The following is a 25688-nucleotide window of genomic DNA, read 5'->3' as shown; positions in this document are numbered from 1 at the left end:
TTATTTTATTTTTTTAAATTATAAAATACATTAATAATAAAAAATTTTAACTTCATAAACAAAATTAATAGGAAGACAAATGTACGTTAATATATATTTAAAAAATATAAAATTAATTTTAAAAAATTAAATATGTATTATCATTTTAATCCACTTGTAAAATTAAAAAATTTTTACTACTAGTATATCAAATAATTTTTTTATGAGTTAAAAAAAATTATCATCAATTATTTCTAGTTTTATGCACATTAAAATATGAATAATACATATTTCTATTTTTTGCTACATTAATAAAATTTACTATTAATATCTACAACAATATTATTAGCATTAATAATTTTTTTTTATTTGATTAAAACAATAACTTTTTAAATAATAATATACTAAAAGTTATTTTAATAATTAGATTCAAATTTTGACAATTTAAAAAATTAAAAAATTTTATTGAATTGTCTATAGTTTATTTTATCCCAAAAATACCCTTATCTCACTTTCTCCTTCGCTTCTCCTCAACGTTCGGTAGCCAATAAAGTAATTTAAAATTGACTTTAACAGAGTCCAGACTCTAACGTCAGTTGTGTCAATTTAACACTAAAAAAACCAAAATAAAAAACTTTTCTTCAAATTAAATTAAACTTACAGTGTTAAAAAAATAAATTAAATAAAAAAGAAAAGAGAGAGAAAGATAAAGCTTGTCCTCAAATTTTAGTAGTTTAATTCTGAGAGAGATAGAGAGAGAGGGGCATATGCCCACCATTAACACTTGTTTGTCAATCCACAACCTTCTTCTTCTCACAACCCTTTGCAAGCTCTTCTTTGCTGTTGTTGTTAGAGTTACGTAGTGGGTTTTTTTAGAGAGAGAAAGAGAATCTTTTTTTTTTTTTTGTTGCTTTGTTATGTTCCAGATGCTCTTTCAATGGGGAAAAATGAGGACCAGGATCTGCAGCAAAGAAAGCAGAGTCTTGAATCGGGGAACAATCAAGGGCATCAGGGATTCTTGTGTGGGAGATGTTGGATGGTTTTGTCAAGGCTTTCAAATGAGTTCAGTTTCAGATGTGTTTTTGTTTTGTTTCTCAGTTTGTCGGTTTTGTTGCCTGGGATCTTCTGGATCCTTCCTTTTCGCTCTCTAAAGTTTGGGTTTGATGCTAAGCAAGCTATTAAGCTCAGTGGTAATTTTTTTAAAAATTCAGTTTCTCATATTGATTGAATGATTAGGGTTTAATTTTTGAAGTGAGTATTTTGCAATTTTAGCATAATTTTTTGTCTGATTTGGGGTTTTATGATGCCTCCAGCAAATGGGGTATGTTGAATTTCATTGCATTTTTGTTCTTTAATTTGGATCCGCAATTCTTGAGGGCTAATGGGTATTCCCTAATTGATGTCTCATTTACCTTGTAATTGGGTTGTAATGATTCTTTGATGGCTCCTGTATCATAAATTTTTACTGAATGTGACATGGGATCTATGAATTTTTCTCTTGGTACTTGTAAATGATTGTCTTGCTCTTCTTTCATAGGTTTCTGATGTTTCAGGTGGGCAGATGATAGTTATTTTGCCTTGTTCTTGTTTTATTAGTTTCTGCTAATGTTTGGGGAAATGGGCATCCATTTATTTCACCTTCTTCTAGAATTTCTGTGAAGGCATTTTTTTTTAATTTCCAAATGGGAATTATATTTTCTATTTTATTGCATTTTATTTTTTGACTAAAGTGTGGCTCCAATTAAAATTGTATCATAGGGAGTGATTGTATTGCTATATTTAGAGTATTTCTCCTTTTAGTGATAGGGGCAAGCAATTAATGGTTTGTTTCAATGCTTTCCTCTCCTTTTTCTTGTAAATAAAAATGTCAAATTTATGAGACAATGATGTGTTATTGTTTTTCATTCCTTAAATTGATAATCAAATCACATTGAAACCGGTGATCTTTTGTAAGATCATGTGCCATTATATAACCAATCAATTCTCTATCGAACTCAATTGTCTTCATTGACATATTACTCCTTTCTTGGAATGAGATATGAAGCTAAGATAGGTGATTCGGTTCCTTAATCGGAATTGACCTTTCCTGGTTTGGTCTGAATGCATATTGAAATAAGACATTTCATTGGTTGTATTTCCATCGCTCTCAATGACTTTTTGAGTTCTTCAACGTAGTTCCATAAGTAATATTCCTTGTTTGTTGCTTATATATTCCTTTATTTTTTGCAGCCCCAGTTCATGCATACTTTACACTTCAAAAACCAGTTTCAGAGCTTGTTCAGCATATTGAAAAGTTAGAGTTTGATATCTATGTAGAAATAGGTGTTCCGAATACCAAGGTTTTACACCTAACTTCTGCCATTATGTTACATTTACCGCTATATTATGTGAAAAGTTGTTCTAAAAGTTACTTATTTTCAACAGGTTGCTATCTTATCCATGCACCAGTCAGGTGCATCTAACTATACTGATGTGGTGTTTGGTGTTCTTTCCGATCCCATAAATAGTCCAATAAATCCAGTATCCCTAAGTGTGCTGAGATCATCTTTAATTGAGCTGTTCCTCCGGCAATCCAATCTGACCTTGACATCTTCCATTTTTGGGCAGCCTTCTGAGTTTGAGATTTTGAAGTTTCCTGGGGGCATCACCATAATTCCCGTACAATCTGCTTCCATCTGGCAGATAACCCAGATTCTATTTAATTTTACTCTGAATAATTCGATATCTGAAATAGAGGACAAATTCATTGAGTTAAAGGATCAGCTGAAATATGGACTGCATCTGAGGTCTTATGAGGTATGACATTAGTTTCAAGCAATGCTCACACATTTCAATTTCACCAATAGTTGGTTTTGGGTGGATCTATGGTAGCCTCACAGTGCTATTCTCATGACCTCAGATCTGGTCAAATAGTGTTTGGAAGTGGGAATAGGAAAAATTCTTGTTATTAAATTATTCAAAATCATTTAAATTTATGAATATTAATTACTTGATTCTCATAAAGGATGAAGAAATGCATTGCATTTTAAGTTTTCTGTGTTAACTAACTATTTTAGCATTTCCAGCTGTTGAAGATGCTGTGGCTCTTGATTAGCACCTAGGATATACTAATAGATGCCAGATCATGTATTAATAACCATATCATAACCCTAGTTTAGGAAATTAAAACCTTGAAGTTTCTTCATTCTTTGGAACAGAAATTGGGGGTTAGGGAAGATCAAAGAGGAGTTTATTTGCCTTTCGTTCTTTTGCCCTTTGATGTCCTAATTTTTGAGTCCTTTTTGTTGGTATTACTTGTTTATAATTATTTTCGTTTGTTTATTGCAGAATTTGTTTGTGCAATTAACAAACAAAAATGGTTCCACAATATCCGCTTCAGTCACAGTTCAGGCTTCAGTAATGTCAGATGATTTTCGTAGCCTTCTGCCTCAGAGATTAAAGCAGTTGGCTCAAACCATCACAGGCTCTCCTGCAAAGAATCTCGGTCTTAATAACTCAGTCTTCGGTAAAGTTAAAAGCATTAGCTTATCATCTTATCTGAAGGGTACACTAAATGCTATGCCTCCTGCTCCTTCACCAGCTCCATCCCCAGGGCCCTCAATTTCACCGCATCCCACTTTTTCGCCGACTCACTCTCCACCATCATCACCCAAGAGTTATCATCTTCCACCTTGTCCTAAGTGCAAAGCTGCTTCTCCATCTGCTCGTAGTCCCACGCATTCACTAGGTCCTGGAAGTGGTCCCTATCCTTCTCTTCCTCCTGCACCTTCTAGTACAGTGACTCGCCTTCCTCCTCTCTGTCCATACTCTCGTCCTGCAGTTCCACCAAGCTCTTCACCAAGATCTCATCCTAACCTAATTTCTAACCACCCACCTTTACCAAGTCCCCGGTCACAGTTGCCCCCTGACCTACCCCCGTTAGCTTCAGTGTCTTACGGGTCTCATCAAGGTAAAGAAGGTCCAATTTCTGCACCACTTGCTCAGCCTCCATCTGCGCAATCTCCATCATGTAAGCATATGACTCTGCTTATGTCTTGTTTTCCATTTTATATCTTATTGTAGATTCTGTCTGAAAAAAAAAAAAAAGCTTTCCTACCTATGAGTTCAAGCGAAAAGGTAGTATTGCTGTATCAAATGTTTTAATATTTGTAAAGATTCATCTAGTTCCCATCTATCTATATTAATGGTGATTTAGACAATAGAAATGCCAGTTGGACATGCATTTGTTTTTGGTTTTATTTGTATTATTTAAATTATAGCTAATTGTAATGGTTTTTTTGGTGATTGTTGTGTGCAGCTATAGCATTACGTGTTCTCCCCAAGGAATTCTGGTTATTGGGATTGTTAGGTGTCCTGATGTTTCATCTCCTTTTATGGTCGAATTAATTCATTTTGTGTCATACCACCCAAAGTTCCAAGACATCCAAAAGACCATGCTAGATGATGTTCATTTCCCAATTTTGATACGGCGAGGTTGGTAGAAGCACCTGTGAAAAGTTTCGAAGTTTTTCCTTTTCTTTCAAGCATGCAATGTACTGCTGGTCAAGCCGGAAAGTTGGCAGGCCACTCATCTTACTTTGAATGCTTAGCAAGCGCTGGATGTTTTTCCCAAGGGGAATAAGTCCTAGAGATGGTGTGACTACTTAAGAAGCAGGCATCACCTTGCAGGTTTGAAGAACCATCTCTTACATTGATTCAAGTGTAAAGAATATGCTGGTTCTTTTTGAGCAACTATAATGTAGGGTAAAGGCAAAAGATGTTATGCGGAAATGTATAAAGTAATCCTTTATAATACTGAGGAAAAGATAAAAAAAAAGAGCATATATTTATATGAATTCAGCATGTTGAATAGCTTCCTGTAACGGATGAATCCTAGAGAGGGGGGGGGGGGGGGGCATAATTCATAAACCGGGAATTCATCTTTCCTTAGTTTCAACTCTTGAATGATTCTGATGACTGGTTTCTGGCGAAAAGACGTGCTTGATTCTTAGTTTCATGGCAAAATCAAAACAAGAAGGGGGTTTCTGCTAATCTCAGTCAATAGTCTCCATTACCTTTAAATCAGGCCATGACCAAGCCATCGCCTTGCAAGGAAGTAGACATGTAGGACTTCAGCTGATGTGTCATGTTCGTTTTGGGTGTGTTTGGTGCACCAGAAGGAATGGGGTAACGAAAGAGAAATTTCGTGTATATGCCCAGTTACAATGATGGTTGTTGTCCAGTCGGTGGCAGTCAAACTTGTTAAAAGCAGGTTTCTGTTCCTATTCCGCCCCCGAGAGTCTATGCTGGATTAGCATTATCATTTCTAGATGGCCCATGAATTATTTGCTTAATGGATAATCAATGGCGATTATCGGATGATCACCATGATGCTAGTGCTTCCTGTTCTATCCACCATAGAAGGCAGAGCTCGATGCCTTGAGCTTTAGCAATACAACACCAAGTGCATATAAAGCAAATAAGATTGGCTGGTTGTGTTGTGCAAATAACAGCTACAATTAATTTAAATTAAAAAATTAAATTTTAATTCAATTAATTCATTCCATTTAAGTCATTGCTGTTTCACCTAGCAAGTCTCATCACCAATCAAGAAAATAAAAATAGTTGAAAAACAGAATATATATATATATATATATATATGATTAAATGGGAAACAAAAAAGAACAAAATTATTCATTTATTAAAAAAAAAAAGAGGATTTAATTGTCAATTTCCTCTCAATATATTTTGTTGGCTGTAAAATGGTTGCCCTTTTGTTGGTATGGCCGAAGAATATGAGCCTACAACTCGACATACGACCCAAACTCACCGAGCCGGATGATTCTACTAACCGGGTTGACTCATTTTTCCTTCCTCGCCAATCGGATTGGGTTGTCTTGTCGTCCGCTGAACTAGCCATTCAAACCCCCGCCAGTCTCTTCTTCCTCTCTCTCCAAGAGAGAAAAATATAAACGAGAACCTCATTTACAAAAAATTTTCTCGGAAAAGAAAATAAAACCTAAACTTTGTCTCTATCCAAACACAAAAAAATGTCTCATATAATGTTCCAAACCTCTCCACTTCCCAAAACCTTATTATTAAAACCAAGTCTGCCCCCCCTGTCTCGTCCTTTGTCCGGTAAGCTTAGGATGAATCTGACAGTGAGATGTTCGTCGTCTTCTTTAATCGACGGCGGAGATTCCTCCGTCGCTGCTCTCGAGCGCTGTTTCTTGGCACCACTGGCTCCAGTGCAGTCCGCTTCTTCCAGTTCGGGTGAGGTGGGACCGGTTATGAAAGGAGGAAAGTACGGTGCGTTTGGTACCGTTACGTTGGAGAAAGGGAAGCTTGATTTGTCTCAGTCTCAGAAACGGTCCACGTCTAGCCCTGATGTTAGTCCTCAAAATTTTTAGCTTTGCTCTAAAAATTTAATTTTTCACTCAATTAAGCTTAATTGGAGAAATGAGTATTAAGTATTCTTCTTTGTTCTTGAAATTAGAGCAAGAAATGTTTTAGTCTTTAGGTATAAAAACATTAGGAGGATTCCTGCTAGAAAGTCTTGTCATTTTGTTAAATTAATGAAAATTCAAAGGTTTATCTCTCCTAATGTTATTTTCAAACTGAGGTTGAAATATTCTAACTTGATGTTCTATCCAACAGAGCCTATCATGTAACTTACTGAAGCTCAAATTATTTTTGAGTTAATCTAGCTTAATAGATGACTGTGTCTATCCCATCCTTGTAATTATCATGTTGTCCATTGGTGGAAGATTCGAACAAAACCCTACAACATTCAACATGACAATATAAGTATGTTTCAACTTTTTTTTTTTTGATAAGTTGTATTTTATTTATCCAAAGAAGCGATAAAATTGCTACAGTACATACAATTCATATATACAATCAAATCATATTCTAACTATTATGCAATATAGCTTTATTTATATTCGAAGAATCACACAAAATCTTGTTGACTGGGTCAGCAGCAATCGAATGCAATCTACAGCAGCAATTGAATGCAATCTATGTAATCGAGTCCTAACATCTTCCTTAATCTGCTCATACACTTGCTCTTCTGTTCCTTCTTTATTCTTGAATAATCTGCAGTTCCTTTCTCTCCATATATAGTATATGTGAGCATTCCAAGCAATGCACAATACTACTGATGTCAGTGCCTTGCCTTTTATCCTTTTCACTGCCCATTTCAATTCTTCAGTCCACTCCCCAACTACTCTGTCAATCTCGCATGATTCTAATACCCTTCTCCACACCATTTTTGCATATTCATAACCAAAAAAAGGTGATCCCTGGATTCCCTCCCATGTTGACATAGGCAGCACCTTTCATCCACCTCCACTCTCCAATTCCTCAATCTATCTTTTGTTAGAAGCCTATTTAGTATAGTCATCAATGCAATCATTGAGTGTTTCAGGATATGATACTGAAACCAGATTAGTCTGTGCCACTCAGCCTTCCTTTGCTTAGACCTTATCTCATTCCAAACCGCTGCAATAGAATAGCCATTGCTAGGGACAGGCCACACCTCAATACCAATTTCCTGTTTGATGAATTGGCGTGCAGCAGTCCGGAGTTGAAGTAGTTTCCTCCAGCCCCAACTGTTACCCTGCTGTGGTGCAACTTGCCATATACTTCTGCCTTTCAAGACATAGGCTTCAATCCAAGCTATCCATATAGAGCCTGCTTTTGAGAAAATAGACCAAATATTCCTCATCATACATGCCTTGTTCCAATTTAGTGTGTTTTTGATACCCAACCCTCCTTCAGACTTAGGGTGGCAAATGGCTTCCCAACTGACTCTAGCTCCTCTGGCAGTCCCCTCCTGGCCTTTCCAAAGGAAGCTAGAGCATAGCTGATTGATCTTTTCTAACACATGCTTAGGCAATATAAAGTGTTTACACCAATAATTGTGTAAGCTGAAGAGCACTGACTGGATTAGCTGTAGTCTTCCAGCATAAGATAAGTACTTACTAGTCCATCCTGTAATCCTGGCTGTGATCTTCTCAAGCAATTGAGCACAATCTTTTGCAGTGAGTCTTCTGGTGACTACTGGGACTCCTAAGTATCTGAGAGGAAGTAAGCCTACTTTGAATCCTGTGGCTTGTTGAATTGATTGGATCTCTTCCTTGCCTATTCCTGTGGCATATATCTCACTCTTTTTGCAATTTAGTTGTAGCCCTGAGAACAAGTACAAAGCTTGCATAACCTCCTTGACACCAATGATTGAATCCTTGCTTCCCTTTGCAAAAATCAACAAATCATCCGCAAAAGATAAATGTGTGAGCTTGATCTTCTTGAACTTAGGATGATAGGCAAACACTTCAAACTTGGCAGCTTCATCTAGCTTTCTTGACAGCACATTCATTGCTAGAGCAAATAGATATGGGGAGAGTAGATCCCCTTGCCTTATTCCTCTAGCTCCTTGAAAATAGCCCACTAGCCCTCCATTAAGTGATATAGAAAACATTGGGGTTGTAATACAGTTGTTGATCCAGCCTATAAATTTTGAAGGCAATCCAATGGCTGCCAAAATGTTGTGGATAAAATTCCAATCCAATGTATCGAAAGCCTTTTGCAAATCAATCTTTATAGCACACCTTGGGGATAATGTGGTTCTACCATATCCCCTTACCTTCTCCTGTGCCATAAGCACATTGTCGTGATGCTCCTCCCTTCTATGAAAGCACTTTGACTTTTGCTTATGATATTTGGCAGGATATTTTTAAGCCTATTTGCCAAAATCCTGGTAATGCACTCTTAAACTTAAACGTTTGCTGTGTTAAATTAGGAACAAAATTAATTTTTTTTTCAGATTTTATTTTTTAAGAGATGCTATCTACTTGTGATTTGGCATGCATGATTTACATATGGAAGTTTGAATATAGCAGTTGGTTTGTTAAAATATTGATTACATAACATGTTATGGACTTACATCTGTGTCTAAGAGTTATATACGTTAGGTTTATGCTGATTTATTGTTTAAATATCTGTATATTTATGCTATTGTCTGTTGGTTGGGTGTGAGGAGTTGGGATATTGATGCTCCTACTATTGACCTCAATAATTAGTTGCCAGTGGTTTCAATGTGAGCTTCTATCTTTTTTTTTTTTTTTTTTGGTTTTGCAAATCAAATTTTTATTTCTTTGAGTCGTTAATACCATTTGTTTACTTGAAAACACTGTCAAAAATTTTGGAAGATCAGCTAATACATTTGAAATTACAGCTTGCAACCGGAGGAGGTGGAGGAGATATTGGAAAGAAAATTAATCATGGAGGTGGGGATGGAGGTGATGATGATGGAGATGACGATGATTATTTCGATGACTTTGATGATGATGGGGAGGGAGAAGATGGTGGACTGTTTAGAAGACGGATGTTTCTTGAAGAGGTAAGAGATCGAAGTCTAGCAGATTCATTATGAATGTTTTAACAACTATTTTAGTCAAATGCTTAAGGAATAGATTTTCACTTGAATTATTGATTTTCCATCCTTTTCTATTTCAGCTTTTTGATCGAAAATTTGTAGATGCCGTATTGAATGAGTGGTACAAGACGATGATGGACTTGCCTGCTGGTTTCCGACAAGCTTATGAAATGGTTTAGACTTTTCTTATTGCTTTATCACATGGTCAGGGACTTTGTGCATTGTGGTCAGATGCTGACTAAAAGTTTTTACCTTCAGGGATTGGTCAGTTCAGCACAAATGGTAAAATTCATAGCAATTAATGCAAGACCAACCACCAGTAGATTTATTTCTCGTACACTTCCTCAAGGAATGTCGCGGGCATTTATTGGCAGGTAATCTCGGATATGCTTCTATTCACCTGTTGAAGATGTTGCCGACAATCTGAATGAAATGAATAGTTGATCACAGAATATGGTTGAATCTGTCATTGGATACTTATGTATAATTGTTTTTATTTTCAGGATGCTTGCGGATCCTGCCTTTTTGTACAGGCTTCTTTTAGAGGAGGTTGCCACTATTGGCTCTTCTGTTTGGTGGGAGTTGAAGAATCGAAAGGATAGGTGGTTTTTAATAACATGAATACACACTTGCCTTGTTCATCCATTTTGGTAAATCAAACTAATAAAGACTTGCTATACTGTGTCTACAGGATTAAGCAAGAATGGGATCTGGCACTTATGAACGTGCTCACTATAGCAGCATGCAATGCTCTAGTAGTTTGGTCTCTTGCTCCTTGTCGTTCTTATGGTAACACCTTCCGGTTTGACTTGCAAAACACTTTGCAAAAGCTTCCAAACAATATATTTGAACAGAGTTACCCACTTCGAGAATTTGACTTGCAAAAGAGAATCCATTCTCTTTTCTACAAGGCTGCAGAGTTGTGTATTGTTGGATTAACTGCTGGAGCTGTGCAAGGTTCTTTGTCAAATTTTTTGGCCAGTAAAAAGAAAGAAAAGTAAGTAGATTTGACAGTTTTTCAGTTACCCTTTTGCTCCATCTATTTGAAAAAAATATTTTTTCCTGTTTTTAGCAGGCATCTTTACCTATGCATTAAGAATGGGCTTTTTTTTTTTTTTTACTGTTGGCAGGTTATCTGTGACAATTCCGTCTGTGAGTACCAATGCACTTGGTTATGGTGCTTTCCTTGGACTCTATGCAAACCTTAGATATCAGCTTTTGTGTGGGTTTGATCAAGCAATGGTGAACCATTTTGATGTCATTGGTGTAGCATTGTTCTTCAGCACAGCTTTAAGGTCTCTATCTTTCTTTTGCTCACATCCCCCAACCACATCCCTTTCTTTATTTCTCTTGTTTATATTGTGCTAAGTACTGCTTATTTTGCTTGGAGATTCCTTTCTTCTTCTTGATCCCTTCTCTGTATATTAGTGCTAAATATACATGCATCTCTATTTTCTAAAAATTGTTGATCTCTAAATTTTTCTACTCAATCAAGGGATCTCTAGTACCTTTCCTATTGCTCTTGCTCGTATCATGGTTAGTCATCTCAGAACCTAGATAACAAAACCATTAGTTGCTTGTATTATATCTTTTTGAAGATGACTAAATTGATGTTTTTTGCACTTTAAACTCTTCATTGTTGGTTTCTTAAGTTTAGTTTGTGGTATTTTTTACCTCACTTGACTGGTTCTGTGCAGGTTTTTGAATGTTCAATTAGGAGAGAGATCAAGGCTGGCTTGGCTAGGTGTTGAGGTTGTTCCGCTGGTTCAGTCAGATAACCTCTTGAAGGCTTACAACAAACCTTCCGAGGATGGGACTAGGTCATCTTCTAAATGGTTTATATCCAAGAATGCTATTGTTTCTGGTCTTGGACTTCTTGGAATCAGACGAAAAAATGTTGAATCTGCTGCTAATGGAGAAACTGGAGCTCCAAAGGCCCGGAGAAAAAGGATTGTCCGCAAGAAGGTAACTGCAAGCTCTGCGTAATTAGTTGTAATAATTGCCATTGCTGTCCAATTTTGCTGCCTGACGGAGGGAATTCAATAAGAAAAGAACCTCAACATCGTGTGGATTTGCTATGATTTCTGTCTAGTGCTGATTTTGGGCTAAAGGATCACATAGCACCAGCACATTAACCTTAACATGAAGATTGTTTTTTGGAAGAGTTCTTGATTGATTCTACTAGTTTTAATTTGATGTTATATATTTGTTATATTCAATGAAGTGCTACACTCCAACTTGAGTAGCTTGATTTCTTTTGCAACCAAAATAAATTGAAAGGGATAATTTTGGCAGATACTTATAATAGAGCGCTGTGCAGTTAATTGTTCATTAATTTCTATATATGAATTTGGAATAGAAGGCATAGATATACTGTTTCCTCTCAAAGTGTAGCCAACTTTTTTTTTAATTGAATCAGTCTGCTTCATTGTAATTTTCTGTACTAGTTATTTTGCATGTGTTTTTGGCAGGTGCCATAACTCATCCCCAGGGAAATTTGTTCTACTGTCTTCCCTGAAGAGCACTGATGTCTTCATATTAGATGCGAATCCCAGTCATCCCCAGTTTCAGTAGTTCAAACTTCGAAGTTCATATTTGAACCTCATCATTAAAAACAAGGCCCAGGGAAATTTGTTCTACTGTCTTCCCTGAAGAGCACTGGTGTCTTCATATTAGATGCGAATCCCAGTCATCCCCAGTTTCAGTAGTTCAAACTTCGAAGTTCATATTTGAACCTCATCATTAAAAACAAGGGTTTATATTAACCAAACTATATATATAAACAATACAATTTAGTTCCTGGCATTTCACTTTGAGCTCCATTCTAAGCGACTCGGTGAAGTTGGGTGGCCCAACCCTGGCCCCTGGCCTCAAAGTTTGAAACCCTTAAAGCTACAAAGCCATTAATTCTAGTCCTTCAAAACCCAAAGACCAACCACTGCTCAGCTTCCAACCCAATTCTAAATATAGTATAGGAACGAGAATAAAAGAACAAGAACAGTATCATGGTCAGATCTTGATGTGCCTCGGTTCTGCTATAATTAACCTTGAGTTGAGCAACGGACGAGGATTTGTGGTTGGGATAGTGGTCTTGGAACTGTGCGCGAACAGTGTAAGCTTGGAACATGTCGCTGATAGTGTGTGCTGACAGTGTAAGTCCTAGGTCTTAAGATGTATGCCCTAAAATGTACGAGCAAGTGCGAACCAGTGGACGAGTGCCGCCTGGTAGCCAACGGGGTGCTATCGGTCGAAATCGTGTGCAAACATTCTCGAGTGAGTTGGTGAAGCAATAAGCAAAATCTGAAAATTATGGTAACTAAAAAGAAGGTTATTGAATTCTAAGTTGGTTGAAGAAAAACCTTAAGATGATTGAGAAAATAAGTGTTTTCATTTTAAATAATTTTACAATTTTTAATGGAATAATTGAGAAAGTTTTTATGCTTTTTATAGAGGGACGACTGGTATTAATTTTTTATCATCTTTTTGACTAATGGGTAAGTGAGACTTAGTTAATCTAAAGTAAACTACTCCTAAACATATGTGATGTTTATGTGAACGAATATAATCGACTCACGAGTGTGATATGATATTTCTTTAGGTTATGATAAATTCGAAGATGATTGGGGTCGACGGGCCTTGTGTTGTGCCTTTGTGTTGAATCATAAGATTAGACGGTAATATTTCCTATGCTCTTTGATTTTCTCTCTTTGAACTAGAAAGATCATGAGATGGTACATAGAAAAAATACCATCGAGTTTGAAAGATGAGTGAGCAAACAAGCAAGTATATTGCTAGATCCTTGTGACCAATCAATAGAGGTGTGCTGTGGCTAGGATAGCACATTTGGGTCCTCAAACTGGGATAGGCATGATATTGAATGTCCATCAAGCATGCGAGCAAACTAAAATGAGATTAAGGATTGAAGTCTTGATATATGAGTTTCCTGAAATGAAATAAGCTTAGTGTGGCTTCGAGAGTTGATTGTTGACCAGTATCTATATTGTGCCTTTAGAATTTAGGTACGAGAGCATGCGAATGATTTGGGCAAACATAGTGTTGAGTTTTCACCGTGCCAAAACGAGATAATAACATGAGAATTGAGGCTATGTGCCTTTATGAGCAAGGTGGGTCAGTACTCGAAACCCTGATCCTACGGGATGTTCGGGTCACCCTAAAAATTATGAATTGATGAAATGATGGAAATTGGATTTCTCATAATGTGCAACCTTACGGGTCAAAGCCAAGAAAAGCTCATGAATATACAGCTTGAAGGATTGATATCGAACTGTCCATAGAAAAAGGACTCCAAATAGACCGATTTCGACTATTAGTAGTTTCGGTACCGCACGTATTCTGGATTCGGTATGCGGTAACAAATAGCCAACTCACAAAAGCAGGGATATAGGATAACGAAGCACAGGGTCCAAAAAACATTGAAGTTCCTCTCCAATCTAGACCCTGCATCTCATTAATTTCCATCGTCCAGCCACCACAGCCGCCGCCTCTACTGCCAATCTGGTGACGCGTGAGTTTCAAGATGGACGGAGTTTACTCATCCCTCCAGTATTGGCTGGTGAACCACCCCAAAATCCTCTATTTCCGATGGACTGAAGGTCAAACTCTTGGTTCCACCCCACTCTTCCTCGCTATGACAGTCCTCACCTACCTCTCCTTCACATTCCTCCTCTCTCGAACCCCTCTCCCATCCCTTGGAACCCACATCCTGAAACCCATCACAGCCGTGCACTCCCTCACTCTCTTCCTCCTGTCGCTTATCATGGCCCTTGGCTGCATCCTTTCTATCATCTCCCGTCCTTTTTCCTTGAACCACATCATTTGCTTCCCTCCCAACACCCTTCCGACCGGCCCCTTCTTTTTCTGGGCCAACATCTTCTATCTCTCCAAGATTCTTGAATTCATTGATACCCTTTTGATTATCTTAAGCAAATCGAAGCAAAGGCTGACATTTCTCCACGTCTACCACCATGGAACAGTAGTGGTTATGTGCTACCTTTGGTTACACACTCGCCAGTCTTTGTTCCCCGTAGCACTTGTCACCAATGCAACCGTACATGTAATAATGTACTTTTACTATTTGTTATGTGCAATGGGGATCCGTCCAAAGTGGAAGAGATTGGTCACTAATTGCCAGATTGTGCAGTTCGTGTTCAGCTTTCTCGTCTCTGTTTTGATGCTTTACTACCATTTTACTGGATTTGGTTGTTCAGGAATCTGGGGTTGGTGTTTCAATGCTGTTTTCAATGCCTCTCTTTTGGCTCTTTTTGTTGACTTTCATGGCAAGAGTTATGCCAACAGAAAGGTTGTTGACAAGGATAAAAGCTCATGATTCAGCTGTTTTGTTTTTTTTATTCTGCCCCTTCCTTGAATATAATTAACAAAGACGATTGGTATTTGGCAATTTGATTGCAGTTTGCATCTTTTACTTGTTTTTAGTGATTTCGAATTGTTTTGAATTGTCCACTGCTATTACTTGAACTTACTGCCATTGGCAGACGAAGAAAAATCAACTGAGAGAGATATATTGCCATGATTGGCGCACCAAATGGGCAAATCAAGGGGCACTATCGGGCCTGAGCCCGTCAAAAGTCTTGTATTTGGACACATTCGGAAACCAATTTAAGCCTCATTGAGAAATACCATGTCCAATCCTTGCTTAAACAAGTCCAAGTTGTGGATTTGGGGCCTTTGGCCCCAGCGACTTGAATTTTTGGTTCTCGTCCTGGAGTGAGAAAAGGCTAGTTACTTTTTGAGAGGAGAGCCTGTTTGCTAGGCCCGGGACCCAAAATCCAAGAATTGGCACATTTTTTTGTCTGGATTCTTTTGAACAGCTGGAAGCCTGGGAGAGGAAGAAAAGGGAATGGTAAATTTGGGCATTATTGCTTTGATGGCAACAATTACGTATTCTCCAGGCCAGGTGCGTCGGACATTTTAATATTTGAAAAAGAATTGTTAAAAAAGTGGTAAATTCCATCGAACCCCATACTTTTAGTGGAGTCGCTTGGTAAAGAATGTGTACGGAAGTTAGTGATGAATATGAAAGATTTCCATTGTCAAATCTAGTTAATGTGCTTTAAAACAGATGGGTCCAGAGCCATCAACTAACTCAAATAATCATAATGACCAAAAACATTAAAAGAAGAATTAAATAGTCACACACTTCAGTGGCAAAGAAGAAATGCAATGCACTTTTGCCCGTTTTGTGTTCTGAGATAGTAACCAAAATTTCACAACGAGAGCATACGTGAGTGTCAAACTGTAAATTCCATCTAGGCCTGCCGCCGGCTGCTGCTGCTGCTCTGCCTTCTTTCTGATTGCTCCTTTGTCAGGTCAGCTTCTTTGATTCACTGATCAGGATTAATCCCCTTCAAATGTTAATACAACTAAAGGGGCGGCAGGGTGCAGGGCATTGTTGCCAAATGCTCCTTTGGTCCTTACCATCCTGAACTCCAGCATCCACAGGGCCTTCCCATTTTACAACATTTAGAAAATCCTGTACATGGTGTATTATTCTGACATCTAAAGATATGCTATGTCTTATTCCCTTCTTTTGCTTCTGGTTCTTTAGCATACAACCTGTTGGAGGACATCTAAACCGCTATCAACAGATCATATAAAGGAAAATTGACAAAATATCTGACAGCTAGAAACCAGCAAGAAAAGAAAAAAGGACAAGGAAAGTTAAAAAGTATTACCTGGATGAATGATGCATATAGAAAATATAACCTCCCAGAGCAGTCCACTTTTATCAGTAATTCAGAATAAGCATCACCAGATGTTTAGTTCTTCCTCAAATGAAATCCCCACATCTTGATGAAATAGCTAAGTATGGTGATGTGTAAGAAATTTGCAATGAATATGATATAATTCCCCATCCCTTTGAATAATGTGCTTTAGAGCGGAAGAGTCCAATTCCATCAACTAACTCAAACAGTCATCTTCCTATAATTCATAGGGCCAAGAGCAAGGATTAAATTGCCATGTGTATTAGTGCAGCAATGTCCATACAAAAATGGAGGAAGAAATTCAGTATGCCTCCTATTGCTCTGCCTTCTTTCTGATTGCCTTTTTATCTGTCTGGCTTGTTTGAGACGCTGATTTGGACTCCTCATCTTCAAATGGTAATACAATTACAGGGGCTGCTGGCAGAGTGAGCCAACGCTCCTTCAGGAAACTTAAGAATCTCTTAACCATTTCCCTCCTGAATTCAAGCTCTTGAGTGAAGAGATCGCATAGAAGAAATGCAAGAACATACTTGAAAGGGACAGTGAGAAGAACGGTTGCAGATGATAACAACACCACTGCAACTTCAGTTGTTATCTGCTAAAATGTTTAAATGAGTTTAATTTAATTCAAATTAGCACCAAACAGTACTTAAAATTTCCAAAGCACAATAATTTCTTATTATATTTGTACTCTTTAGTAGTCCCCTCATGACTCATGATATCATACCTGAGGCTGACCTGCAAGGAGAATTGCACGTAATTTAAGGAGAGAAACATTCAGATTCTGGAGATAGTTTTCCACATCATGCATGGCATCTTTTACAGCTATAATCTTTTTAATAGTATTTGAAGGTGGCTGATCATGGATAGTGACTTTTCCGAAAGATCTACCAAGACGACCTTGCTCCTTGAGCCCTTTAAGTGTTAGCATGCCAGTGGCTAGGACAATCAATGCCATGGGAAACACATATGACAGCAGATTTCTAGGGAGTAAATGTTCAACACATCAGCTTAGTGTGCAGTGATAAGAGTTAAAACAACAAAAAGTCATTTAAATAAAAGCCAAAGCTTGAAAGCAAGGAACATATTCGTAAGTATTAATCAAAGTTTTTAAATCTTAAGACTGAAATACAGAGCATGGCTCATGTGGTAACTCACAAATTCATAGTCCAAAAGTTAGACTAACAAGTTGATAACTGCAAACAATTTATAATATCGCTGTTCATAATGCATAAATTAACCTTCTTCTTGTAAGGACTAAAACTGAGTATTGTTTGCATAAAAATAATTTAGTGCAAAGTGTCTACCTGAAAATAATTGTACATGCGAATGCAAGAAAAGAGAGAGTCAGGTGTGGCTCCTCCCAGCGTCTAAGCTTTTCAAAATTCCTAGCAGTTATTGTCAAAGGAAGAATAAGTTCCTGCATAAAGAGAATGTCAAATCAGTTGACATATAAGGTTACATGTATAAACTCAACAGATAACCAGTCACTGGTGGTGTGATCAGAATCTTGCTGAAACAGGAGCCATAAATACGAGAAGAAACAATGCCAAACCTTGAAAAGGTCAATATTACTGGGTATTCCTTGAAGTTTCGCTGCGTCAATTGTGGCTTGAGTTTTTTCCACCGCCTGGTATTTTGTTTTACAGATTGCTGCTGCCCTTTCTACTAGGGTCTCATCAGCCACAACAAGATTTTTATTTAACACTACTCCTTGTCTAGTTGAAGAAAGCTTCCAAAAACTAATGGATGCACTAGAACCCCAACATGGAGATCTCATCCACTTCCGCAAGTAAACACTTCCATCTACGTCAAATACGTGATCACTAATTTCAAATACCTCTTCAGAATGGCTCATTCCTTGAGCTCGTTGATACCCTGCATCTGTAACTTTTGCAACTAATGGTCCACCCCAATAATTTACAGCAAGAGTTTGGAAAACAACATCACCATGGGGTGCATTTTGCAAAAAAGAGAACTGAACAAGTTTGATTGGATCATCCAATGGCTTTCGCATAAATTGGAGTGCCTGAAGTCTTGCAATGCCATTAACAGCACCTGTGATAGCCCTTTCCTTCCCTTTGTGAGAACCGAATACTTGAAATAGTGATTGATCATCATCATCTGGCCCATACTCACTAAGAAACTTGTGTAGAGTAATAATTTCACTGATAAATGCATGCCAAACATCTCGTCTCAATTCACCTCCCAAGTCAACAAACTCCAGCACCCATGTTTGTGATCTGAATAGAAGTTCAAAAATATAATTATTTATTTATTTAAGAGGAACTCTAAATTAAAAAAGGATTTTCAAATGGGTGAGTGAAAAAAAAAAAAAAAACTCAGAAGTACATCAGTGTGATGGTTGAGAATACAGGAAATTTTCTGCATTCCTTCTAAGTGTTTGACAAGTACATCTCGCACAAAAAAAAGATTATAGACATATGTAAGCTTATCAACAAAGAACTACAGTACCTATGTATGTAACTTTATGTAATCTTTTCTTTTTCTACAAGTATTAACCAGAAACCTATGGTTTCTATCATCTTAGTGCTTTCTGCTCGTAACTTCAAATATACATAAAAGAAGTAGAAATCCTTCCTCCAACAAAACAAGAATGGAGAAGCTCACCCGCAACCAGATGAAACAGCTACTCCAGAGTCAAAAAGCCCTGAATTGAAAGGTCCAACTTTTACTTTCTTCACTTGCAATCCATTCCCTGTAAGATCAAGTCTTATTGCATCTTTTGGCCCTTGAAGTCCAACTGCCTGCAACAGCACAATAGTCACAAATCTCAGATGCAATGTTATGCCCCTAAATTGGAACAGTTCTATGGTAAGATTAAGCTGTTCCACCTTCAAATCAAATATAAGGACCAGCCTAACAGATCCTACAACCATTCTAAGTTTCCTCAAAAACCTGTTAAAAGTTTCGAACTTCTCAACTCACTTTCATGACTAAAACCAATATTTGGATGAACTCATCAATTAACTAACTTTCCAAAATGGAAAAAGGAGACTTGAACATCATTATGCTCAGTATGTTAAAGATCCATAGGTTATTTGCAGGAAGGAAAAATAGAAAAAAATTTTAAAAGAGGAAATGTCTATGCATTTATCAATTAGCTCCATCAGTCAACTCATGAACTAATGAAAAAGGTATCATAGCATACAATATAAAATTGATAAATAAGTCATTATGGACAATAAGTACCTCAAAATACAGTGCTTTATCCGTTAGAGTAAGTTTTCCAGGCCATGCCATGTTATTCTCCCATTTTAGAACAGGTCGTTTCCTGCTAGAACCAATGCACAAGATTCTTTCCTCTAAGAGTTGAGGATATTCGTGGATCTGATATGATCTCCTTCCTTCATGCACTCTACACTAAAACCAGCAGGAATCAAGCTTACCAGAATGAATTCAAAAGGAATTAGTTAACAGAAGTTGGCATTAACTAACAAAAGAAACACATTAAAAAGGATGCAAGGTCCAGTTTCTAATACCATCATACCAATTTTGAACACTATTTCTTGAAATGTGCAGGTGTTCAAATAATGAAAAGATAGAAAAGAAATACGAAAGAGAAACAAAATGATATATTCACCTTATGATCAAGAAAGTTCAATGTAAACTAGTAGTATTATGAAATCAGAAGCTTACTTGAGAATTTCATCAATATACGTTAGCCACACTCTTAACGAGATGCCTTGTTTATCACCAATAAGAGCTTTGAAAAGGTTATGTACTGTAGGGCGATCAGCTACACCAGAAATTGCTGGAGCGATACAAGTGAAAGCCTCTTCTCCCACCAGCTTTCCCTTCAATGCCACCAAGAAAAATAATTAATTTAATGACTCATACTCTTGCGACTCCATGTTGAATGCAAAATTCAAGGGCACTCTCTCTCTCTCTTGGAGGGGGAAGAGGGGATGAGGGGTGGTTTGTCCCTGAATCAACTTGATTTGGATTTAATCAAGTTCAGGTAAGAACATAAAGGTAAATATAATTTCAGAATGCTTCAAAAGGTAATAAAAGAAAGTACCTGAAAAGAAGCTTTTCTCGATGCATGAGCATGCAAATCATTTTTATCACAGTAAGGATTCTCCCAAGCAAGCATTGTGATGAATATTAGTCTCTGGAATGCAGGTTCCTGTAAACATAGCAAAATTTGTTCCAAAGAACAGCTAATCAGGAACTTCATGACTCCCAAGATTTATCAATCTTCACTGAGAGAGAGAGAGAGAGAGGTTTAATCATACATTGAAATGAGGGGGAAGCTAGTAGCAAGGGGACTCATGAAATTGGTGGTAGGGTAATAGAAATGCCAATCATACATTATTTAAAAAATTTGAAAATTACAAATTATCAAAATAATTTTCAATTTTGTTTTTTCTTATTAGGTGTATAACTGGGAGGGAATGTGGCAAAAGTCAGACATTGATGACATGCATGCAACCAGTAAGAAACAGAAGGAAATATGTGACAAATTACAGAAAAAGGCCATAAGCTCATATGTACTTAGATCCTTCATTAAGCTGGTCCATAGTCCACAATCTTATGAAGAAAATGAAAATCGTAATAATAAAAAAGAACATAAATTCGTCATATAATAATAGTTTTACAGACCTTGAGGCAAGGATGCAGATCAGAGGAATCCTTTGACAAGAACCTAAAGCAGCAATACTCCACCAAATTACGAGCATCATCATACACATTTTTAGGAACAAGAGCTTTAAATATCTTCTGCATTTTTTGTCCAGTCAATCCATTCATCCTGCAAATTTAACTTCCAAGGGTCAAATCACAATCCAATCTGGAAACTGCTAACTTTAGATGAATCACTAATATTCATGAAAGAAATGAAAAGAAAAACTCTTGATGTAGATTTGTTGTCTGCTTTCACAAAGAAAAGTAGAATAATTCAAACCCAAAAAAAGTCATAAAACCTTGTTTATGGAATTTAACATTGTCTGAAGCTAATTAAAGAAAACATTCTTGGAACATGTATATTGTAGCAACTCTGTCTGAATTGATAGAAAGCATGAAAAATGTTTTTTTTTTTTTTTTTTTCCTTTTGAAATGTTCAATAGGCAAAAAGTTTTTCGTTTTTATAACTTTTCTGGGCACAATACCTAGTTTACCAAGTAATGGTTACAGCAATAGCCTCAACTAAATCCTCACAGACTAACCGCGTTCACAATTCCACAGCCACAAGGTTTTTTTTGGAAACCACTTCCCTAGTTCCCTTTTCTATGCAGAAATGTGGATTGATATTGAAACATGTAAAAGATAATTTCACCTGCTAAACTGCTCAATAGACACAATAGCAGGTAATGAAAGATGTCCATTAGGCATGCTACTAGGAATAGTCTGTTCTGCCAAAAAAATATCATCCATGTCTTGAGGATCAATCTCATTTCCAGGATCAGGATTTCCACTCTGACCAGTTTTTACTAGTGGCAAAGCTACCTCGGTCAAAAAATGCTGGGTCTTTGACAGCCATGAATTAATTCTTTCTTGCATAGCATCTGTCAAATCAACAAAAAAAAAATCCACGTAACAGTATCAGAAGCAAATTTTGATAATCATACTTGTTAAAATCACTATCTTAAAAAAAAAAAATCTATATTTCAATTCAATGGTTTGAGAATCATCCTATTAACTGTCAACTGCCAACTAATGCTATTAGGAAAAAAAAAGTTAGATAAAACCAAACAATTTTAGACCTTTATGAATCATAGAACCGAAATATTTGCCTGTCAACGTATCTCAATACAAAAATGTTGAAGAAACAGAAGAGTAATGTTGATGAATATAATCTTCAACCAAAAAGATGAATAAATGAATGTAAACATACTGGCATCAAAGTCATTGAGCTTCCATCTATCTCCCTGAGCTCCCACAAGCTTCAACCTTAACTTGTGTTGTGAAGCAGAGTTTCTTGAGAAATACCCAAACTTGGAAACGTCTTTGTTGCCAGAAATCAAGTAATTCAACCCAAAATTGGATGCTTTTAACTGGGTAACCGGCAATTTTGTAATCATTTTTTTGCTTGATTTTCTCTTTTGGTGGAATTTCAAGTTTCAAGAATTGAATCCATACGTAGACTTAATCAAGCAAGTAGTTATGGAATTAAAAATAACGTCAAAGGGTGTTTCTTTGGGGAAGACTTTAAAACATTTAAAGCGGTTGAGTTGAAAAGACAAGTAGTTTTTTTGGGGTTTTGGGTTTCAAAGATTCTTGTTCAAGATTCAAGCTTTGAGACAGATTTTTAACGAAAACGCCGGAAATCAAAGGAAATAGGGAGTTACTAAGAGAAGAAGCAGAAGAAAGAGCGAGAGAGAGACAGAGAGAGAGAGAGAGAGAGAGAGAGAGAGAGGCGTGATGCAATGGCTTTCCACTTTCTGCATAGGCAATTCGAGGACAAAAGAAAATAGTGCAACGTGCTAGCTGACGAGACCAAGCCCAACCCAACACCCAAAATTTTGCCTTCGACTCACCACCACAATTTATATTAGCATTTAGCAACTGTGTTTTTTGCCCTTTTTATATATATCATCTTTGGTTCACGGACTAGTCTTAAATCTGTCTTTGTTCTGTTCTTTTTAATGAAGAGCGGTCGGGTCTGACTTCTGACTTATTGTCTTGTTTCTGATGAAAACACAATTACTTCTTTGAAAAAACAAAATTAGCAAATGTGTCACAAGTCACAGCAAAAAATTTGCCTGCTGCTTTGAGGAACTATTTCATAAAGCAAAAAGCTTTTTATATACAAATATATATATATAAAAAATCATATATTACAAGAAAATGTGTCGGCTAAAGCTTGTTGGAGCCAGTCCATCCCTGTAAAGCTTAATGGCTGAGCAATGCCAATTGCTGCCGTTCAATTAGACGGAGAAGCAGAAGATGAATCAACCATTTTCAAGATGAACAAGCTCCCTTTACCACCTCCTGTTGAAATATCCAAAAAATACCTCTTTTAAAGAAATTTCCAATTTCAGCGCATGCCATGTTTTATGGAGTTCAGTGAGTTTATTGAGAAATATTTAAGATTTCATGCAAAATAAAAATCAGCCCCAAATTTCTGAAAGTTATGCTTTAATTAGATGGATTTATCATCCTCATCGCCTTTAAATTGAAGTTTATGTTGGCTCAGGGCTCTTGATTCAACCCCAATCAAATTTCATTTTTTTTAAAAAGGAAAGCAGTTACAATTAATTAATCTCCAAATATGTAATCTCTAATTCACCACTAGCTCTTCCAGGTGCATTAATAGGTTTTTGCACATCAAGAAAAATATAAAGAATACAAGTGTATACAATGGGCTTTAAAGAAACGTGCAGATAACTCATCACAGTATAAACCTGAAGTACCTTCAAAACCTGAAGTCCTTATTCATTCACAATGAAGAAAGGATTAATTCATTTAAGGCAAGAAGATGCCCTTTCTGCATACTTGTTTGTTTGGTCTTCAATGTATTTTATATGGCTTTGTCTAGGAAGGAAACTTTAAAAGAAATACTGGCACTAAAATTGCAGGAAGGTCAGCTGATTAATTACCAATTGTTTCATTGCTAATGCTTCCTACATGTTAAAGAAGGTTCTTAATAGGTCATTTAGACATTCATAAAGTGAAAACTTGGAAAAAAAATTGAATTATTCAGTAACCCGTATACACAATTTATTGCTTGGTAGTTTAACCCAATGTTGCAACTGGAACAATGTTGAACTTTACCTAGGTTAAGAAAGGCCACAAGATTCCAATTTTGGGGCCTAAGCGTGTCAAGATTGATTGCATGGTAGTTTGTAGTTGATCTTAGGAATTTGGGTCTCTGTCAAAACATTAATTCAACTTGTACATGCAATGGAAAAAGAGAGCAGAGTGAGTTTAACATATGATATTATGGAATTTGGTTAGAAGTACATTGTAAATTTTACCAACCTGAGTTTGCAAAATAGATTTGGAAGTGGTCTAAACAAGCTCCTATTTTCCGTTTAGTAAATTAGATTTCAGAGCCTCCCTTATCGAACCAACTGCTTCAAGTTCGCGTGCTAACTATTTAGAACATGAGCTAACTGTTAGAAATATGGAGATAAGGCTTACAATTCAAGAACAAAATAAATGGAAATAAGAAAAGTAAAAAAACCAACCTGATCAACCCTCTGCTGATCCTCAGGGGAGGCACCAGCTCTCCATTCAATAGGTTAAATGGCCTCAAGAAGCTTTTCCTTGAGTACATTAGCATGGTTCAAGAAAGCAGGGCAGAAAGAAACATTGACCCTCAATTTTTCATCAGAAGTTGAGGTTCTTGACAAGTAGTAGCTGTTGCTTTTGACAGGTTTGGTTGACAAGTGGAAACTGAAAGGTGGTCAGTGAAGTGAGAAGCGGGAAGCTTGGGAGGAGATGCAGAGTTTAAAGAGAATTGAGGAGAGGCAAAAATTGTATAGAAGTTTGGAAACAAGGCCATGGCTGTTCACCGAAGCTTCAGAGTATAGAAACTCAACATTTTCGTGTACACGTGCATTAGTGAATGGTAACACCGTGCTTCATGGGTTTCTCTTCGGCTGTTTGTTGCTTTGAGTTTGAGTTTGATTTTTGGGCTCAATTACATTTCCCTTCTTTGTTTCTTTGGAATGAGCCTGTTGTTAGCAACAAACCATGTTTAAGATTTTTTTAAGGATGAACCCCAACACTAACAACACTTTTTTAAGTAGAAAATGGAGGTCTAGAGTTTCTTCTTTGCTGATTTTTTCACCAAAGCCGGCAATGACGTTAAAAGCCTCAAGCATTAATGAGAATATAATAATTGGTAAGTAGTCAATGGATGAAGAAAAATTCTTATAATAAGAATGTTCATAATTTAATTTTAAATGAATTAATTGATTGAATTAATTTAATTTAATTAATCAATTAATTTTGATCAGTTAATAAAAATAATTTTTAAAAAATTAATTAAAATTTTAATAAAAATATAATATAATTTAAATATAAATTGGAAAAATATATAAAACTGAACATTTTATTTTATTATTAAAACTTTTAACATAATACTTTAAAATTTTGAATATTTTATTAAATAATTTTATTTAATTTATTTAAAATATAATTTAATTTAAATATATTTATTATTCAATTAATTAAAAAAATTAACTAAATCAATCAAATTAAATTCGATGGATTAAATTTTAAAATTAATAAATTTAATTCAATTAATAAAAATAATTTAATTTAATTTAATTAATTTAATTTTAAATAATTTAATTCCAAATTAATCTAATCGACGAATAAATGTCCTAAAAACACTGCATATAAATTCTTAAATTGGTCCCTGTTGCTCTAGAATTAGCCTTGAAATTAATCAAATTTTTTTCTCAAAGTTGAAGGAAAATTTTTTTTTTAAATTCAATCCTTGTAAACATCATAGACATCTTTGTCATTTGGTCGGCTGCCATATCAAAAAATGCAGAAACAAAACGACCATGTCTCTTTTTTGCATACGGCAAAAGCCGTCTTAAGACCATGTTTTATTTCCACACCGCAAGCCA

General features: G+C 36.3%; 4 protein-coding genes across 7 annotated transcripts; 3 read left to right on the top strand and 1 right to left on the bottom strand.

Annotated features, from left to right (window-relative positions):
* Nucleotides 1-694: 694 nt before the first annotated feature.
* Nucleotides 695-4828, top strand: LOC111298154 (uncharacterized). Its single transcript, XM_022892865.2, has 5 exons — nucleotides 695-1169; nucleotides 2209-2318; nucleotides 2404-2775; nucleotides 3307-3988; nucleotides 4277-4828. The coding sequence occupies exons 1-5, from the start codon at nucleotides 917-919 to the stop codon at nucleotides 4363-4365; spliced, it is 1506 nt and encodes a 501-aa protein (XP_022748600.2). The 5' UTR covers nucleotides 695-916; the 3' UTR covers nucleotides 4366-4828.
* A 906-nt stretch (nucleotides 4829-5734) lies between these two features.
* LOC111298153 (protein RETICULATA-RELATED 1, chloroplastic-like) lies at nucleotides 5735-12201 on the top strand. 2 transcript variants are annotated; one of them, XM_022892863.2, is made up of 9 exons: nucleotides 5735-6347; nucleotides 9197-9361; nucleotides 9478-9570; nucleotides 9656-9771; nucleotides 9901-9999; nucleotides 10089-10394; nucleotides 10528-10692; nucleotides 11095-11362; nucleotides 11869-12201. In XM_022892863.2, the coding sequence occupies exons 1-9, from the start codon at nucleotides 6009-6011 to the stop codon at nucleotides 11875-11877; spliced, it is 1560 nt and encodes a 519-aa protein (XP_022748598.2). In that variant the 5' UTR covers nucleotides 5735-6008; the 3' UTR covers nucleotides 11878-12201. The 2 variants fall into 2 exon arrangements, with proteins under 2 accessions (XP_022748598.2, XP_022748597.2); XM_022892862.2 differs by lacking the exon at nucleotides 11869-12201 and having other exon boundaries at nucleotides 11095-11764.
* A 1598-nt stretch (nucleotides 12202-13799) lies between these two features.
* LOC111298151 (fatty acid elongase 3-like) lies at nucleotides 13800-14821 on the top strand. Its single transcript, XM_022892859.2, has one exon. It carries the CDS (start codon nucleotides 13935-13937, stop codon nucleotides 14742-14744), a length of 810 nt encoding a protein of 269 aa, XP_022748594.1. The 5' UTR covers nucleotides 13800-13934; the 3' UTR covers nucleotides 14745-14821.
* A 618-nt stretch (nucleotides 14822-15439) lies between these two features.
* Nucleotides 15440-22539, bottom strand: LOC111298152 (uncharacterized). 3 transcript variants are annotated; one of them, XM_089745631.1, is made up of 12 exons: nucleotides 21998-22539; nucleotides 21440-21668; nucleotides 20767-20914; nucleotides 20183-20290; nucleotides 19801-19958; nucleotides 19354-19519; nucleotides 18772-18908; nucleotides 17696-18383; nucleotides 17448-17560; nucleotides 16868-17123; nucleotides 16111-16738; nucleotides 15440-15991 (listed from the first exon to the last, which is right to left on the bottom strand). In XM_089745631.1, the coding sequence occupies exons 1-11, from the start codon at nucleotides 22182-22184 to the stop codon at nucleotides 16454-16456; spliced, it is 2475 nt and encodes an 824-aa protein (XP_089601757.1). In that variant the 5' UTR covers nucleotides 22185-22539; the 3' UTR covers nucleotides 15440-15991; nucleotides 16111-16453. The 3 variants fall into 3 exon arrangements, with proteins under 3 accessions (XP_089601757.1, XP_089601759.1, XP_089601758.1); XM_089745633.1 differs by having other exon boundaries at nucleotides 15440-16005; nucleotides 16111-16735; XM_089745632.1 differs by having other exon boundaries at nucleotides 16111-16735.
* Nucleotides 22540-25688: the final 3149 nt, after the last annotated feature.

The sequence above is a fragment of the Durio zibethinus genome, chromosome 16 (assembly GCF_047325235.1).
Source record: "Durio zibethinus cultivar Kanyao isolate XHJ-2024 chromosome 16, ASM4732523v1, whole genome shotgun sequence".
In the NCBI taxonomy this organism is placed as follows: Eukaryota; Viridiplantae; Streptophyta; class Magnoliopsida; order Malvales; family Malvaceae; genus Durio; species Durio zibethinus.
The sequence above is the reverse complement of the archived record's forward strand: the minus strand, read 5'-3'. Positions and strand labels throughout refer to the sequence as shown.